This window comes from Scleropages formosus, chromosome 5 (assembly GCF_900964775.1).
Source record: "Scleropages formosus chromosome 5, fSclFor1.1, whole genome shotgun sequence".
NCBI lineage: Eukaryota > Metazoa > Chordata > Actinopteri > Osteoglossiformes > Osteoglossidae > Scleropages > Scleropages formosus.
This window is the reverse complement of record NC_041810.1, coordinates 38,214,426-38,234,587: the sequence shown is the minus strand read 5'-3', so window position 1 is coordinate 38,234,587 and position 20,162 is coordinate 38,214,426. Positions and strand designations below refer to the sequence as shown.

Below are 20,162 nucleotides of genomic sequence, written 5' to 3'. Positions count from 1 at the left end.
ACCTCCTGCACTAGCTCAGGCTCCTTCCCTGCCAGTGACATTCCAAGTCCCAAAAGTCAGAGTTGGCTCCCGAGGTTTGGGTCGGCCAGGCACTCGGCCCCGACCACCGCCCAAATCACAACGCACCGGCCCCTTACGGCCTCTCCGGCAGGTGGTGAGCCCACCGAAGAGCGGCTCCACGTCTTGGCTTCGGGCTGAGCCTGGCCAGGCCCCGTGGCCATAGACCTGGCCACCAGGCGCTCGCATGCGAGCTCCCCCCCAGGCCTGGCTCCAGGGTGGGGCTCCGGTGACCCCATACCGGGCGGGATAAATGAGAATCTTGATTTAATGGTCATCATAAGGGGCTTTTGAACCACGCTTTGTCTCGTCTGTCATCCAGGACCTGTTTGCCATGGCAGACCCTACCAGGGGCATATAGCCCCAGGCAACATAGCTCCTAGAGTCATTCAGGCACTCAAACCCCTCCACCACGTTAAGGTGGCAGTTCGGGGAGGGGCCGTTAACAATTACTTCATCCAAGAAGTGTGCAGTTCACCAGAAGTTAGCATTTTAGTTGGCCTATCACTCAAAAACACAACATATTAACATGGACTCATTAAATTGAAGTGGTCAAAATATAATGGCCACCAGCATCAATGAAATAATTAAATACTAATAATACATTGAAATTCAATTAAATACTCACACTATTAATTAAGAGAGTACCTGATAGAAGCACTCATGCTGTCAGTGGAGGTTTAAGTATTTGCAGTGAGTAAAGTAACCAAAAGCAATAATGAATGTATGAGCTCAGTCTATCAGCAGTAATACTTCAGTCACCACTTTACATCACTATCAGTGCCATAATTCCACAATCCATAATTTACAACTTGCATTTAAATTTAATTTAACCAGTGCAGTCATTATTAATGAGCTTTTAATTGCAGTTTTTGTGTAAAATTATGTTGAGGACTGGAAAACAGATTATAAACCATGTCTAATTCTTCCTTTTTATTTTACAACATGGATTCTGTTCTTTAGAAGATATCTACTGACATTTTCATTTTGGAAGTACATGACTGTGACTAGGGAACTGTGGTGGCACAGCAGGCTTGGCAGGGTCCTGCTCTCTAGTGGGTCTGGCATTCAAGTCCTGCTGGGGGTGCCCTGTGACAGACTGGCATCCCGTCCTGGGTGTGTGCCTGCCCTGTGTCCTGTGTTGCCAGGTTAGGCTCCAGTTTGCCGTGACCCTCCTTTGGAAAAGCAATTTCAGACTTTGTGTAGATGTTACCAGTAAATCTCTTGAACACTCCGCCCAATCCAACATTTTCCAGAAATCCTTCTGTCTTCGTACACCAATACCTCTCTCCAGTTAATTATTTTAGAGACATTTTTTGTACATTAAAGCACATATGCATTTTTGAGACTCTCTGCAATATGTCCTACATGTGGTATCTATACACATTGAAGAAGACATCAATAGTGAAATGCCTCTATGTACAGATTTTCCAGCACTCCCTTTATTCTGCCAGAAATGGCAATATTAAATATTAAAACAATATATTATGTTCCAAAATATAAAATGTATATTGAAAGACTAAATGGGCATGCTGACATTAAATAATTGATAAACGGGGTAAATTGAAATTGAATTGAATACTCTATTCTGCTAGTTATTACTTGCTGCTGCTGCTCTATTTACAGTATTGTTCATTGTTGCCTAGCATTTTCTGGGCTTTTCTGTATTCCTTTTGTCCACTCTGTTATTCATGATTTCACTGTGCACTCTTGTGTCCTACAGATTCTACTGGGACCTGACCATGCTGCTGCTGATGGTGGGCAATCTCATCATCATTCCAGTGGGCATCACCTTTTTTAAGGATGAGCACACACCACCCTGGATTGTCTTCAATGTAGTGTCGGACACCTTCTTCCTTGTCGACCTAGTGCTGAACTTCCGCACGGGCATCGTAAAAGAGGACAACACTGAGATTATCCTGGACCCCCAGCACATTAAAATCAAGTACCTACGGAGCTGGTTTGTGGTTGACTTCATCTCCTCCATCCCTGTTGACTACATCTTTCTCATTGTGGAGACACGCATTGACTCAGACTTCTACAAGACGGCCCGTGCATTGAGGATCGTTCGCTTCACCAAAATTCTCAGTCTCCTTCGCCTTCTGCGCTTGTCCAGACTTATACGGTACCTCCACCAGTGGGAAGAGGTAATGAAACTACAACTCAGAGGAAGCACCATCAGAAAGTCATAGACTTACTGTTGCTGATACACCTTCACTATGCAAATATGAAGGGACACTACAGAATATATGAACACTAGCAGACACAGATTGTTACTGTATTGCACATAGTGTGATCAGTTGGGCATACAAATGAAACGTTAGAGCCAGGAAGCACTCACTGAAAGCCTTAGATGGAACAGAGAAGTAGTAATGCATCACTTCCTGTAAATACCAGTTGAAGGACTGTACTTAAGAAGGCCTAGGAAGCCATTAAATTGGCATTGACATTACACTTGACTGATGTACAGCATACAGTAGCCTGATAGTCTGAATCCACTCCCAGTAGTATGTCCCCATTAATCTGGGATGCCTAGGAGTCGCTCACAAAAACTCATAACTACCCACAACTGAACCAAGTGTCTGTGTAACAACAGGAAGTGTGAAGTGAGGAATGACAGGCCATATGGGGGCTTAATTAAGAGACAAAATGCTGCGTCAAATCTGTACTTTGAAACTCCTCCCAGGTTACCTGTGAAATCAGATGGCAGCAAACAAATTATATCTCATTGAGAATGCAGTCACATCACTGCAGCAACAACCTCGAAATAAAAGTACCTCAGATGTTTTGTGAAAAGCTGCAATTGACAACTAAGTTCTTCTAAGGCAGCTATTATTTTACATGTAAATCTCACAAAAACATGATATATACACAAAAATTCAACAGATATACCTGTATTAATACCATTATTATTAATATCAATAGCACAAGTGCTGATAGTTCTAGTAGTCCTAGTACTATGGATAATGTCAATGTTATTGGTGTAACTGTTCTGAAATTATCGTGCCTATTAGAATAATTGCAAGTTTCCTTTTCAGATTTAACAATGGAGCATTCAGAGCACAGCAGTTTCTTTAATTTTATACGTTTCTCCATCAGTCATGATTGTTCACAGCAGCTCTCCAAATTAACGGACGGGTGCATTGACACATCTAGTTTCAGATGTGTCAAAACATAAAACTGTTGTTTCACAAGGACTTCCATGTGTTGCATTCCAACAGCAATGACAGAACTGGATGTTCTTCCTGAGGTGAGAGGACAGCTCAGGTGGCAAAGCAATACAGTGCATTATCTTACCATAATACCATTGTCAGGCATTGCTCAAGCATTCCCCAGTCGACTCTGATCATTGGGTTGTGGTACAGAAATTCACAAAGGCGCTAAGAACACCCTAACAGAACATCTTGCACTCTCAAGGTGCGGTTTACTTTTCCATAAATTATGTGTGTTTTTCTGCATAATTTGCAGAGTTGTGAAACATAATGTATTACAGTGTCATGTATACAGTAGCCAGATCACATAGACTGTCTGAACCGCTTGTCCCATTCGGGGTCGCGGGGAGCCAGAGCCTAACCTGGCAACACAGGGTGTAAGGCTGGAGGGGTAGGGGACACACCCAGGAGGGGACGCCAGTCCGTCACAGGGCACCCCAAGCGAGACTCAAACCCTAGACCCACTGGAGAGTAGGACCCAGTCCAACCCACTGCACCACCACACTCCCCCTAGTAGCCAGATCCAACACCAAAAATAAAACCAGTGACCTTATCAACATTGTCATTTATATTTTGTAGCTATTGCATGGACTATGGTATTTTTGACAATGTAATTTGGAAGAATATTTCTCTGGGCAATTAATATTGTTTGTTGTGATGCATAGCTGTTATGTCAAGTAAAGCCCTGGGTTTTAACTGTGCAACTGCACTTAAGAATGTAATTATTTTGCTGTGAAACTAGGAAAGTTTTGATTTGGATGTTTTTTTTTCTTTTTTATTGGCACAGCTATAAGCAACATAGGGTATGTTCTTATCCAAATCCAGTCCCACCACCCTAGACTTTGCTTAGTGGTGTAGTATACATGACTTTACATATATTTATTTAGCTGATGCTTTTTTTCCCAAAGTGACTTGCATTGTTAAGCTACCTATGGTTATTATCTATTTACTGTATATAACTGGGTAATTTTACTGGTGCAATTTAGAATAAGTTCCTTTCTCAAGGTTAGGTTAGTAGTAGTTTGGACCTGCAACTTTCAGATCTGAAGGCAGTAGTTCTAACCTCTATGTCATCAGCTGCTCCATGAAGTCTCAGTAAACCCTTTTATACCCTTTGATAGTTTAAAGTGATGTAAGGTCTTCTAGAGACTCTACGCTGTGCCTTCCTCCTGCACTGGTCTGCTACACACTCAGTTTTGCAGGCAGGAAAACCAATGTGTGTGAAAGTCCTGGGTGGCAGTGAAGGTTTGCCCATATCTGATAAGAACACTCATATTATGATGTTAACCTGGATAGTGTGGAAAGAGGAAGGCATCTGGTTCATTAATGTCCATGGAAACTTACACTGCCCGCCTGCACTCAACGCTTCCCCCAGTTTCACTCTTAGGTCTGTTTCTGTCAAGAGACATGAGTGCCTTGGTGTCATTTCCCAACAGGTACCTTCCTCTTCCTTTTAGTCATGGCCCAGTTAATTCTGCAGCTGTTCTGATTTGAGATGTATTCGCTCCAACTCCCTGAATGGCAGTGTTTGTTTGGAAAAAACAAACAAAAAAAAAACCCAAGTGACAACAAGGGTTGTATGACAGTGGTGAAAATGGCAGCGATAATGATAATGACAGTTTAAGTGTTGCTCAGATATCAGTCATTTTAAGGTGCCCCTACTATAGCGTTTCTGGAATTTGCTACTTGACAGTTGTTCCATGCTTATAATCTAATTTTATTGCTAGAAAAATCTAATACTGGCCAAAAATCCACATTATGTGATGTCTTATTGTTGACATATAAGATTTCAGCTAAATTAGCCTGCGTGTGAATTTTAAGGAAATTCAAATGAGTCACATCATGACTGGAGAACTCCCCGTGTCCCTACATGAAAACCTCTCTCAACATTGTCCTGTCTTCAAATTCTGAAAACATCCAAGTAAAGGAGGTACTTTTCATTTTCCATGTTTCTGCCAGATCCATACTGATGGTTTGATATTTCTGTTAGAAGGACATGTGAGAAGGAGGTATTCAATTATTTGTATAATTTATATGTGTTTTTCCAGGATAGAGAAAACATGTGAAACTAAGGACAGTACTGTGGTACCATTAATATTCAGAATTCCGAAGAGTGCTGACTAGAAATACTTTGCTCAGGCTCATTAATTAGCTATTTACCCTTTAAGGAAGAGTAAAACAAAGCATGTCTTTTCAATTAATATATTTCTGACATTCAGCAGATGATAAACATAATTTTGTTTTAACAATGAGAGTAAAATGGGCTCAGCAGGCGCAGTAGTGATTAGAGCCTCTACCTTTGTTCTAGGACAACCTAGGTTCGTATCCCACCTACTCAAGTTACTTATCTTGAATTGCTCCAGTATAAGTCACCTAACTGTATCAATGGTTAGGTCATTGGAAGCTGTTTAGCAAAAAGGCATCAGCTAAATGATATTCTTCTAGCAAACTTCCAACCCCATTTTTTTTCTGAGCAGCATCACATTGAATTGTAAAATGTTGTTTCTGTTTCTGTACTCCACAAACACCTAACATGTTTCAAACAGAATGGAAGAGAGTCCATTTAGTTTCTCATCTCCCATTTCTAATCATTTAGTCCACCATTCTAAATGATTTTGCATTTAAAAACTTTTATGTTATGATTTTAACAGCTAAGGCACCACTGAGGAATTTCTCCAACAATGCTATGTCAGAATATGCAGGAACAATGGAAAAGAATTTTTGATCCGAATCATCTGATTAATGCTGCTGCAGAATCCTGGGCTTCCATTAGCTGACAGGAGTAAGATTTCATGTATGAATAGAGCAAGCTCTGCATGCTGTATTAATCATGCTTTGTATTGGCTGGGAATATTACTAAGGGGGGGGGTGCAGTGGGTTGGACCAGGTCCTGCTCTCTGGTGGGTCTGGGGTTCGAGTCCCGCTTGGGGTGCCTTGTGGCGGACTGGCGTCCCATCCTGGGTGTGTCCTCTCCCCCTCCGGCCTTACGCCCTGTGTTGCCAGGTAGGCTCCGGCTCCCCGTGACCCCGTATAGGACAAGGCACTATCTTTGGCACCATGACCGGGCGTTCATGCTGGGATCAGCGTGGGATAGTATACAAAAGGACTTGCAGGTCAACAAGGCAGTCCATAACCTTTGTCAGTAAGGATGAAAGAGTAGAACCACCATCCAGAACCACCTCTGAGCTTCTGGTACTGGCAGGAGACTAGCAGGTGACGAGAAATCGAAGAAGGCAACTAAGATTTCCAGCTTCCATTGTAGAGACATTGCTAGGACCAGACATTGTGCTGTTGTCTGAAGCTTCTAAACAAGTTTTCTTGTTGGGGCTTACAGTCTCAATGGAAAAAAGAATGGAGGAGGCTAAAGAGAGGACAAAGGTGTAGTATGAAGAGTTGGAGTAACAGTGCTGCTTGAAAGGTTTCAGCTTAATAAAGCTCTTACTGAGGCCGTGAAGAGGGCATCTAAATGGCTGTGGATCTGGAGAGGTGGTCAGTGGGTTAAAGATAGTGGTGCCTGGACACAGCCTGGGCTCTTACAAATCCTGATTGGCTCACCTGGGTGACGGTATGTGAAGTTGAAAGAACCGAAACACTCCATGACCCCATGTTACATCACTGATGATGTGTCCACATGCACAGGATGCATGTGATAAACTGGGGCTTGGGAAGTGGTCAGGTCCAGTTGGTATTGGGGTGCAAATCCTTTGACTACCTTGTTGATCCAAACTAGAGCCTTGAACTTCATTCAGGCAGCCACAGAAAGCAAAACTTGGGAAATGACGAGATACATAGGTATGCTTTGGCAGGTCAAACACAATTCATAATTCGTACTGAGGCTATTCAATTCGTTCTCTATCAGAGGCTTGATAGTGGAGGCTGAAAGACCAGACAGGAGAGGGAGTTGTACTGACAAAATATCACTGTCATCTGGACCAGCAGAGCATGTTTTGAGACATGGGCAAATCATACAAATGTTAGACAAACCATATCTGCAAGGGCAGGATATGGCTTTAGTATACTGAGAGAAGCACAGACTTAAATCAGTTGGTATTCCCAAACAGATTTCTGAAGAGAAGGAAATGAGACAATTGTCTAGCTTAACAGAGAGTTCCCAACAGTTTGATGGACCTATTAGTAGACAGAGAATCTCAGTTTTGGAAAGACTGAGTTGTAGATGGTGCTAACTCATTCAAGCGGAGATGTCTGAGAAGCAAGCTACAAGGAGAGAAGATACACCTATGGTGGTTGTAGAAAAAGAGTTTCAGACTGTCATCAGCATATCTGTGATAGGGGACTCTGTGAAAGACAATGACAGAAGCAAGAGAAAAGATGTGAATGGTGAAGAGTAACGGACTCAGAATGTAGTGCTGCAAAACACCAGTTCAGGGTGGTGGAAGAGAAGACAGGAAGTCACCCCAAACCACCTGGTGAGATGTACACAATAGGTAAGGCTCAAACCATTCCAAAGCCAATCCTTTGCTTCCAGACTGTCCAAGACAGGAGAACAGGGTTCAGTGGTTTACAGTGTTTAATACAGCAGAGAGACTGAGGAGCTTGAAAACTAGGGAAAAAGAGGGAGATTGAGCTGATTTTAGAGCTTCTGAAAGTGCAAGAACAGCAGTCTCACTGCAACGCCAGATCTTGAATCCAGAATAATATCCATTAAGTAGATTATCCTGAGCAAGGGATGCAGATAACTGGTTGTAAGCTGTACTTTCAAGAGGTCTGGAAATAAAAAGGAAAGCGGGGACTGGCCTAGAATTCAGGGGTGAGTTTGAGTCCAGAGAAGGATACTTTTACTGTAATCAGATGTGGGCAGCTTCAAAGGCAGATGGAAGCAACCAGAGGAGACTGAGAAATTAACTATGGCAAAAATAAAATTAAGAAATTGTGGAGGAATGAACTATGAACAAGGAGAAGAGAAGGGGATCAAGGGGGCAGAAGGTGGGATATCTATATCTACAGTATATATTAGAGATGAGCAGAACAATGTATTATGTTGCAAATGTAAAAGTACCGAAGTGGGATTTTACAAACAAAGCATGAAAGCAACATGGTGCTATGAATAGAACAGGGAAGGAGGGGTCTTGTTTATTCCGATTAAAGAAAATCTCTAAAATAAACACAGGACGCAAATCACGTAATCAGAACCCACTTGGCAACCAGAGGCTTAGGCCAGAGACTGCTCTTTCAGAGATAAGAGGTGGGAGAAGAAAGGATTTAATTGGGTGTTATTGAGTGTACAGTGAAGCTTGCCAGCAACTGTTGCAGCACCCAAAGGCACCAAGGAATTGCATCTTGTGTGATATTAATACTCACAGCAGGGTAGTTCCTGAGAGTATTCCATAAAAACAGACAGTCTGACACATAACAGTAGACTCTGCTGTGGTCCACTTTAGGAAGTTCAGTCTGAGCGTTTCTGGAGAAAATAGTGCAAATCTCATTGAGATGTCCAGCTGTACCAGCTTCTGCAGAAATCATTTGTGACACATCCCATGTATTGTGGCATCTAAACACGACTTTAAGTAAAGAGATGATAAAGAGCTGGTGTTAGTGATGTGCCTTATTTTTTCGCACAAAGGACTGTTCAGTAGCTGTGTTCAGCGGCTGTCTCAGAGCCTGTGTTCAGTGGCTGCAGGCAGGGCTACATAGCAAGGAAGGTTGAATTAGTATAATCTAATACCACGTGAGGGGGGGTGCAGGGGTGCGGTGGCGCAGTGGGTTGGACCGGGTCCTGCTCTCCGGTGGGTCTGGGGTTCAAGTCCCGCTTGGGGTGCCTTGCGATGGACTGGCGTCCCGTCCTGGGTGTGTCCCCTCCCCCTCCGGCCTTACGCCCTGTGTTGCCAGGTAGGCTCCGGTTCCCCGTGACCCCGTATGGGACAAGCGGGTCTGAAACTGTGTGTGTGTAATCCCACATGCACATGAAGTTGGTAACCTGAACATAGACTGAGGGAAGCATTTTCTGTTTCTCATTTATTTTTGTCATCCCTTCAGCTCAGCAAGTGGCTTTCACACATTGTAGAGGTGCTGGAGACTGATGTTCCAGCGGTCAGTCACTGTGACACCTCTTGCTGTCAGGGTTCCTCCCACAGGTTTAGCTTCTTACTGCCTGTCTTGTTTATTTTACCTCCTCCTCCTTCTTTGGCTGCTGCACCTGCTGCATCATGTTCTACTGAGATGTAGAACAAAAATTATTAAAACATTTATTAAATGTGCTATCATTATATTGTTTGGTACATTTGTTCTGTTTAAAATGATAATAATTAATAATAATTTGAATTAATTATTAATTTAATAAAATTTTAATCTTCTCTGTATGTGCCTGATTAACCATCTTTCACAATATTGCTCACACAAGCATTACGTCTTTTGTTTCAGAGGTACTAAGTATGAAAGATATACATTTTGGAATATCTTAAATATAGTTTAATATATTAATTATATATAACTATAAAGTATATATAAATACACATATGCAGTGGCGTCCAAAAGTCTGAGACAACTGGTGAAAATGCTTCCGTTTTGCATTATTTTCTAATTTGATACAAAATTTCTCATTACAGGCCATATTATCAGCAGAAAAATTTGAGTCAAAAGAAGAATCTTTGAAAACATTACATGATTTTCAGAATCCTTTTGTATTTGGTATGTCCCTCTTTTGCTCTAATGACAGCATGCTCTCGAGCTGCCATGGACTCCACAAGTTTGTGCAAAACCTGTTGATCCATGTTATCCCAGTATGATTTGAGAATGTTCCAATAAAGATCTTGCGATGATCTTGGTTCCCTTCCTGAGAAATGGTTTACATTCTGCTAGCTGTCTTTTTAGACCACTACTAGCTAACCTTCTTTTGACAGTACTTTTGCTGATTGGAGTCTCTTGCTCTTTATTCAGCACATTCTGTATCTGTGATGAAGTTGCTGTTCGCTTTCTCTCAGTGAACAAACCTTTATGTACTGGTCTTCTTCTTGAGAGACATGCAATACCTTCTAGTTTGGATCTTTGTAGAGTCTGATTCCATTCCCACTGCAGCTGAAAACTGGAAAAGCATGATCTATAATGGATTTACCATCCCTCAAGCCACTAGCCTTTTCAAAAGTTTCACAATTTTGTAATTTAATTACAATGCAAAATGTATGTATTTTGGGTGGTACAATGGTGTAATGAAAAGTTCTGCTATCGCACAGTACCTGCACTGTGTGAAGTCTAGATGTTCTTGCCATGGGTTTCCTTTCTTTTCGATGTGTCCAAAGATGTTTTTTGTTCAACTGGTGATTATAATTTTTCTGACTGTGACAGTATATGATGAAATGGTGTTCTGTCCAGGGTGTAACCTAACTTTTCTAGTACCCTGTGCTTCAGGGATAGGCTCTGGACCTGATGTAGAACTTACTATTATTTACATACTTTGTTATTCCCTGTGGATTTCCTCAGGCTGCTTCTGTGAAGGCATGAAACACATGCCTTTGGACATTTGGACACCCAAAGCAGTATTGGAGCAAATTCTTAAGTTAACATTAAATAAAGGGGGGGGGGGCACAGCACTCTGGAAGGCCTGGGGCTCGAGTCCCGCTTGGGGTGCCTTGTGGCTGACTGGCGCCCCGTCCTGGGTGTGTCCCCACCACCTCCAACCCTGCGCCCTGTGCTGCCATGCTAGGCTCCGGTTTACCGCACCTCCACTTGGGACAAGCAGTTTTGGCCAGTGTGAGTGAAAGAAAAGAAAAAAGTCCACCCTAATTTGTAAACAAATGGGTGAAAAAAAAACCAGTGCAGTTAGAATTTCATTTTAAATAATTTAATTATTGCTTTTCACAATAAAGATGGAAACGCTAACTTTTTCATTGACTAATAAAAAGTAATACTTGTATCTAATTACCTGAATTAATCTTAATTACTAATAGTCCATCATCCCAAAAATCAGGATTTAAGTCTAACTTTACCTTGGAAAAACTCATTATGTCCCAACATGTTATGTTCACGTTCTATTTTTTAAATATCTTAATTTATTTTCTGTTCTGAACTGATTGATTTATAACAAAGCCATATGTCTGAAAGATACAATGCAAGGGACATGAAAAATTTGGAAGGAATGTCTTTGGAAACAGAGACTTAGAGTGCTCTTGATAGCTAATTTAATCTATTAAAGGAGATACTGAAAAATATCTGACATGCAAGCCTGCCTCCTTTTCACCTCAACACTGTATCTGAAAATTTTAGAACACATATGCTTAACATATTCAGTGCAAAGTGGAAACTGTCTCAGCATTTTTCTGGGCAAACCTGCACTTCTACAGTTCACAGAAGCTGTGTGAACGCCACCACCTTATCTCTCACCTCTATAAATGTGCTGGAAAGGAGATGCATGCTGCTCATTCCTGCTGATATATCAAGGGAACACATGTTATAAGCACGTTCACTAGTAAGTCAAAAATGGTGGTGGTTAGGTTGTAGCAGCAGTCTTAGGTATGTGGGTGAGTTAAAATTTTATGGCAAAATGCAAATGCTAAAACAATAGTTTTCTTCAAGAGATGATGGGACTCTCCATCTCAGAATTTCACTGATTATTTCAGTAGCTTATGTTAATTAATGAATCACAGACAGAAATAGCACACCACTCATATCACATGGAAAAACTTTAGCATTCCTAGTTGTCGGTTAATTTTGTCAATAGCTCACCTGGGGTGGTACACATGGCTGAGAACAGACAGCAGTAGGTCACGAAATAACCAGGCGTGAATGTAATAAAAATATCTGAAGTAAATTTACTTGATTAGTATTAGGTGGAGTGTGAGCTCAGGCTGAAGAAACCCTATATGTGTGGTGATCTTCTCTCAGGTAAGTTTTCTTGGTGAGTTTTTTGGGCAAATGCATTAAACGAGAAATATTTTACAGATTACATGCAATACTCAGGATGTTTATTAAGTCTGCAACTGGCATGGCAATCTCACTAAGGACAGGAACAATGGATCTCTTTGTGAAAGACATAATAAGGCTCTTCATGATTTAGCCACAGGCAACAGAGGGACTTCTGAAATTTGTTGTGTCTATAATACATGGTGTTAAAAGTGGAGAGAAGAGCTACCAACAACATCTCTGGAGCTTGAAGTGGGCTGAGACTAAGCCCTGACCTGACCCAGAAAAGGCTCCTATGCAGTTGGAGGAGGAAAGGCACTTACAGTACAATATCTTTATTGCTGCACAGCGCTGACTGCGTGCTACTAAGGATGGCTCGGCGATGCCATGCTTCACAGCCCATGGCAGGATTAGAAGACTTGAGGGTGTGAGGATGGGTCTGGCTCTGCATCGGTGATGGTTTCTCAGCGGTATCCCAGCAGCGTCCACCCAGGAGCTCATTCCCTGCTGGATTAACAATGCAATACTTTGCTCACTGTCATGCTTTCAGGAAGGAAGCTAGTCTCCTTAAGGCAGTTTAGCTCTGTCAACACTGCAAGTGCTTCCAGGCAGTTTTTCCCTCTTATCGACAGAGCTTTATTCCAACTCTGCTACCCTGTGTCTCTGTTCCAGAAGATCCCTTCCTTTTGCATTTGAGCTCCCTGAAAAGTGCTTATATAACAGGTGATGTTTGTTCCAGGGTCAGTATCAGACAAAGGGCACCAAAACTTCATAAAGGCCTCAAATAAAAACTGAAATTTTAAACCATTATATTACAAATCTGATGCTGTAATCCTGTGCATGAAGGTTTGGGTGAGCTTCCATAATGAAGAGTTTGAGGCATACCACTGTACACAAGCAGAAGCATCTTAACAGCTTTTTGGAATTAACCCATGTTGGTGTTGTATGCTTTCCTGATGCATCTTTATCTTCTTCCGCACCCTCAACAGATCTTCCACATGACCTATGACCTGGCCAGTGCCATGGTACGCATTGTCAACCTCATTGGAATGATGCTGCTTCTGTGCCACTGGGATGGTTGCCTGCAGTTTCTGGTGCCCATGCTGCAGGACTTCCCTGCTGACTGCTGGGTCTCCAAAAACAAGATGGTGGTGAGTTTCCTGCCATGCTAGCACTGGTCTTTTGCATTGGACAAGAAAAGTTCCTTCAGGTGGATTGTCATTTAATGAAAGCAAACTGCCATCATACTTGGTCTTTCAGGGATGAATCAATGATTAGCTGAATAATAACTAAAAAAAAAACTGCTTAATACTGCTCCCAAAATCTCAAAACACCTATAGCTGCTGATGAAGTCATCTGAAATGTAGTGTCGGCAATAGGTAGCATAGTGGACCTTGAAACTGAAGCTCCCAGGTTCAAATCCCACTTCCTGGTGCAGTACCCTTGTGCAAGGCACATACCCTGTACTAACACAGTAAGGATTACCCAGCTGTATAAGTGGATACATCAATGTAAGGTGCTTTGGAGAAAGGTGTCAGCTATGTAAATATAACCTCAACCATACTAAGTACATGCTTCTTGACTTCTCATGCTGTTTACTTCTGCTTAAGTCTGATGTTTGTTTTACCTTTTAATTCAATGTTCTCATCACCTCATATTATGTGTCGCTGGCCTTTTCTCCACGGTCAGTGCACCTATATGAATTAGGAGCACCTGAGCTGAATGGAGGGCTGTGAGATGGTGAGCAGCAATGTTTCTGCATTGGGCTTTATACCAATGACAGTGCTAGGCTCAACAGATGTCACATCTCTCCCTCAAGACGCAGTGCAGAAAACACAGAGCTCCTCAGCTGGCATGCGTGGGTGCCTCAGAGCTGGCGGGGGCGCTTACATAAAGAGAAGCATGCGACGGCTGCATTCACTTTCCAACTTTAACACACCCAGGCAATGATGATACCTGTGCAATATACAAGCAGCAACGAAACATATCTCTCTCACACACACACACACACACACACACACACACACACACACACACACACACACACACACACACTTTCAGAACCACTCATCCCATACGGGGTCACGGGGAACCAGAGCCTACCTGGTAACATAGGGCGTAAGGCCGGAGGGGGAGGGGACACACCCAGGAAGGGACACCAGTCCACCGCAAGGCACCCCAAGCGGGACTCGAACCCCAGACCCACCAGAAAGCAGGACCGTGGTCCAACCTACTGCGCCACAGCACCCCCTGAGACATATCACTGTAAAGCAAAATTAAATACAGGTATCGCTCACTGCCCGAACTCTTACTCCCCAAATATTCGCTTTAACAACTTGCAAAAATTTATACCCACATCTCTCTTTGAATCGAAAACCTGCTTTAACGAAATTGAGCCTGGAAAATTTCAAAGGCCGCAGCAGATAAAACATTCTAGTAGTGTGTGAATCTGCACAAGAGGATGTTGAGTGCGCTGCAGCTGCATCTCAGCTATTCTCCCTATAGGATTGTGCCTCCCGCTTACATTGTTTAAACATGTTGACCAGTGTAGCTATCATCTCCCCCACAACATCACATAAAAATTTCTTCTCAGAAATTAGTGTGTATATTTTATTTTGCAAAATGTGATTTGTATTCATTATGTCTTTTTAACATATTATTTCATTGCTTATTTACATTACACTGCATGTTTGTTGTGATCTAGAAGGGAAATGTTATTTGTATCTGATGCCGTACAGTGTCGTTGAATACTGCACAAACATAGCCACTAATGAGTTCATTAAGTGTTAAATAATTCAACTTACATTTACATTTATTAATTTAGCAGGCACTTTTCTCCAAACCGACATCTCAGAAAACAATACAAAAAGTGCAGTACATCAACAGAAGGAGAGATTCGGGTGCCAACACGTGATTCTTTAGTACAGTCAATTTGTCAACTATCACTATATAAACCAGTACACATTACACAAGTAGCTGCGCACAGGGCTGCAATTATTCAACAAATTGTCGTTAAAAATTATTAAACAGATAAACACATGCACATTTATAGAGCACTTACATGATCGGGGGAGAAATGAGTCTAAAAGGGGTGAGTTTTGTACGTTTCTTAAATGTAGAGATTCAAATGAGAGATTCAGTAGTGAACGACGGAGGGAGGTCATTCCACCACAGAGGAGGCAATTCCAGAAACCCTTGTGCTTTTCATCTTAGACCTCTTGTGCATGGGATTACTAATTGAGGTAGAGGTAGAAGAGCATAGCAGTCTGGTTGAGGTGTATTATATACTTAATGTTTTGAATGCTTTATATTATGCAGAAATCTTAGAACAGCTGTTGTGGTGTGCAAGTATTTTACAATGCTTTAGTGATATTCTTGGAAATGGGTTGAGGTTTTCAGATGAGCATTATTTTTTCTGATTTAAAATAATGGAATATAGACTCCTGCTAGCCCAAATCTTGCTATTCAAAATGTTTCCAGGAAGGCATTATATTTGGGCAGCAAGGGATACCTCTAATTCATTTTTACCTCCTACTGTAACTATGCAAGTTGTTCTTCAGCAGTTATGTAGCAAATATGTATGAGTGTCTGTTATGTAGTGGGACCTTTTGATAGCCATTTCTTGCCTGTTTTCCTGTTGTTTTGTTTATCTGCCATGTGCTTGTATAACAGCGCTCCCTGAGGGTGTGTTCCTACTTTTTTATGCCAGGTAACCTTCTCCATTGTGCCGCAACATCCCACTCGCTCACAGATATGATTTTTTAAGGGATTTGTTAAGGGTCCAAAACATCTCCCAAATACTTGAAGGACTCATTTCCAATTGGTGGACGTACCGTTTCTGGAATAATCCGGACAGTCACGTGGAATTCAAGTGGGACCAATGAGGAACTAGGGAGTCTTGGTCATGAGCAGTGTTTTAGGGTTGAGCTTCTTGTTCTGTCACTAGTTAACACCACTGTTAGTTCTACAGGGGGAGCTGGTAGTGTAGTAGTTAGCGTTACTGCCTATGGACTCAACAGTCACAAGTTTAAATCTCATCTCCAGCTGTAATACCTTTGAGCAAGGTACTTACCCAAAAAAAATATCTTCAGTACAAATTGCCCAGCTGCATAAATGGGTAAATAGCTTATATAAAGTAGCTCAGCATTGTTTTTGGATAAAAACAAAATGAGCTCAATTAAAAATGTACAGTGCTCTGGGTGCTTTGTACAAGCAAAACTGTGGAAGGGGAGCACATCTGTGCCTCCGGACCAATGAAAAAGCTCTTCAAAGTACAGCCATCTCAATTTAGCTCTTCTGCAACTCTTACCCTACCACCTGACTGTCCCTTCACTGTTTACATTTGCTTTATTTTTTGAGTCTACATCTTATTGAATTCTTTTTTTTTTTCTGACCTTGACCTTTTCACAAACACAAATGATTGTGCTACCTTTTGGATTTCCTTGTTCTAAGAATTTTGTTTGGGTCCAATCTGACAGTCTCACTTGAGGAAAGAGGTTGGATTGATTCTGCAAGCTCTAAGAACTGCCAACAAAAGTATGCATGGTAACTCAATTTTTTTTTGAATGGTTGACTTGCTTTAAGCTTCAGAGACCTCTAGTGTTTTAAGCATCAAATATGTTTACAAGTACTCATGAATTATTTTTCCCACATATTTCAACTAAATCTCTGTTTTATTTTTGGTATATTTCAACAGAAACAGATGGATGTTAGCATAAATGGTGCCTTGTGTGTTTACGCCATTATATAATATCTCTGAAACCTCAGAATGAGAATGAGGCTGGATTTTTAATTGTGTTGCGCCCTGCATTTGTGGCAGAGTGCAGCTTCTTCTCTCTTGAAGGCAGTTGAGCCAAGGAGCTAAAGGAACATTGTGTAGCACTGAATTGGCAGTAGGATTCTATCTTGCCAGTAAGCCTGTGTCCCTTTCCTCTGCAGAACGACACCTGGGGCCAGCAGTACTCGTACGCCCTTTTCAAGGCCATGAGTCACATGCTGTGCATCGGCTACGGCATGTACCCCCCAGTGGGCATGACAGATGTGTGGCTCACCATCCTCAGCATGATCGTTGGTGCCACCTGTTACGCTATGTTTGTGGGCCATGCCACCGCGCTCATTCAGTCACTGGACTCCTCTCGCCGTCAGTACCAGGAGAAGGTGAGCAACTGCCATTACATCACAGTGTTGTTAGAGTTCAGTTTCTGAGAGCGAGGGATCACCCTGGCTTGTGATTTTCTGATTTTTGTAAAGCACTCAACTTAGCTCCTAATAACAGGAAAAGGTGGCAAGGAGAAGGAGAAGGGCATGAAGGTGGGGGGGAGGCGATGGATGTGGGTGGCCTCAGCGGACAAAGGGTCACCGTTCTTTCTAATGTACAATGATTCAGGAGACCCTGGAGGTGATCAATAAATTCTATTCAAGTCCTAATTGCACTCCCTGCCGAAGTGTCAGTTGCCATGCCAGTGGACACTGGGGTGGGTGCATCTGGAATGTAGGGGACCCACTCTTTATCAGATGCATGAGAAAGGTCATTTCTAAAGAGCAATGCAGATGCACTGAGGGGACACTGCAGTAACCAGGGTGATGGACCAGTCTATTTAGCAGCAGTGCTGCACCCCCAGTGTTACTGAGTCACATAACTGGGGGTGACATGTGGCCTCCCCTTGTTCTCATATTAATGGCATTTCACATCCTGTAGAGCACTGACTGCAGCACCTACCAGCTCATTAGTTGATGCAGGGAATGTTTTCAACATTGTCTTAGTGTTATTTGTTGGAACAAGCTATCTTCATTGTTATAATTGTTTATGTAAAAAGAGAAAACAGAGAAAGACATGTACAGTTGAAACTCTAAGCTGTTATAATTTACTCTTTAACAGCTGTCATAGATGCTGGAGTATTTACTACATATGACAATAACTACTTTCCCCTGGGGTATGTGATTATAACCAACCTCTTGCAAAACTGTTCGGCTCCTTCCCTTCAAGCTACTGTCAAGATTTGGTTGAAGGTGAGAGTGGTCAACATAGAAAGGTCAGCTGGAAAAGATGCAGAAATGAGAGGATGTTTTCCTCTGGTCATCTGAGTGAATGTTCACGTTGGACAGGCTTAAACTGAGCACACGGAATGATATCCACCATGCTAAGCTGCTCAGTGCTCTGGCTAAGTTTAGTTATTGAGGACAAACTGTGACATCTGGTCACCCCATCTCACCTTTACTGAGATTCAAATCCCAGCATGGTGGTGTGCATTCTCCCAGATCCCCCTTCCCCTCTGCCTCTCCCGAAATGGGACAGCATGACAGTTGCCCGTCTGCTTCTCCAGTGGCCTCTCCTGCCTCTCCCCATCACCCTGCCTCTGTGGCAGACCCCAAGCGAGTGATAATGAGTTCTGCTGCCAGGCTGCCACACAGCCCCTTGCAGAGAGGCCCGGAGGTGAACAGAGGCCTTGGACAGGGAGCAGCAGTCTGGCATGTTTCTGTCCATTTCCTCGCAGGTGGGGAGGGAAGATGAGCATTTGGGAACAGAGTCAGACAGGCAGACAGCAGAACAAGCAGGAAAGCAAAAATCCAAATGTACTGTTCTCCCTGCGTGTTGTGCACAGCCAGTACATTAACGCAGTTTAACAGCAAGCCAAATTCAATTCTTACAAGCTAGGATATGAGCGTCTTGCTCCTTTATTGTCTCCAAATGACAGGTGAAAATGCAAGTGAAACTATAATAAACAGAATCAGTAAAGGAAACTTAGAGTCTAATTACAACAAATCGCTATAATAACCAGTTAACTCATTCACCGACAGCACAGTTAACTTAGCATGACACAGCGCGAACTCACACACGCGTTTCACAAGGACAGTAACGTGGAGTTAACGGCTGAATAAACAGACAGAGTTTACATAGATTAAACTTAAAGCAAATAAACATCCTCACGAATGTCTGCAAGAACTTCATAACTTACAGTTATTGCTTCCATGGGCGTAGGAAAAACACACAGAACTCAGACGCTTCCACTATGCCTATCCAGACAGTAGTGCACCATGGAAATACCACATGCGAACAAATTGCGTATCAACGTATTGAAATAAAGGTTCCGCAGTCGCACATCAAGGCATCAAAACAAAGGTTCAGCTCAACAAAGCAATTAATCACATTGAACACTTCTTTTCTTTATTTTAAATGAACTAAACTAATCTGCGGGCAGAACACCAGATATGGGCTATTCTGGGGTTGTGCCATTTTCTGTGGTTGGGCAGCTTCAGGGGTGGCATACTGTTTTGTTTGCAGTGTTTGGTTTGTCTTTTGCACTCTGTGTCACTGTGTGAGAAGAGCGCTCTATAAAATAAATTGAATTGAATTTAGTTCTTCAATACAGAAAGTAGGCTCTGTGATTGAATTGCAAGTTGTAATTTATCACCCTGTAATCAATATCTGGACCTAGGTTTTCTGGGGTCTCAGTTTAGTTTTCGTTTGGGATGTGCAATAAGATGAACTGTAAAGGTGGCTTACACCTTGTGTGCTGCCTCAGACATGCAATATGGCACACAGTCGAGCTGATGCTGAATTTCTTTACTGATTTGTTCTAATTTGAGCTCCTTTGTGGAATGAGCCTTGAATGGACTCCTCTGCTATGGTTCTAAATCCTTCACTGCAGTGTTGAATCCTAATTTGGCTTCGTTGTGGTTAAGAATTTTAGTAGTTTCTTACGAACTATGTACAAAAAAGGGAAACATTAAAGAGAACACTTATGGTACAAAAAGATATCAAACTGCAAGTTGTTTGGGCCTGACTTGGTTTTAGCCAGGTCTGCATTATTGCAGGATGTGTGTTGGAATAGAAAGACATAGTGTATAGAGAACCCAGTCACAGCAAGTCCATATTGCACCCTAATGTGGTGTTGAGTCACTTAGGCTCCCCCCGGCGAGGATCGCGAATGCACTTGTCACACGTAAATGAGCTCAAGAGGGGCAGAAAGTCATTCTGTAAGATAGCAATGTGGGAACATGAGTAATGTTAAAGCATGCACAGCCCGGAAAACATTTTCA

At 42.3% G+C, this 20,162-nt stretch overlaps 1 protein-coding gene across 1 annotated transcript in view; it reads left to right on the top strand.

Moving 5' to 3' along the window:
* Positions 1–20,162, top strand: part of hcn4 (hyperpolarization activated cyclic nucleotide-gated potassium channel 4) — an 84,328-nt gene that overhangs the window by 44,553 nt on the left and 19,613 nt on the right. The window contains exons 2-4 of the mRNA XM_029252040.1: positions 1,781–2,204; positions 13,112–13,273; positions 17,061–17,279. Of these exons, the coding sequence (XP_029107873.1) occupies positions 1,781–2,204; positions 13,112–13,273; positions 17,061–17,279 (805 nt within the window). The remainder of the gene's footprint in view (positions 1–1,780; positions 2,205–13,111; positions 13,274–17,060; positions 17,280–20,162) is intronic.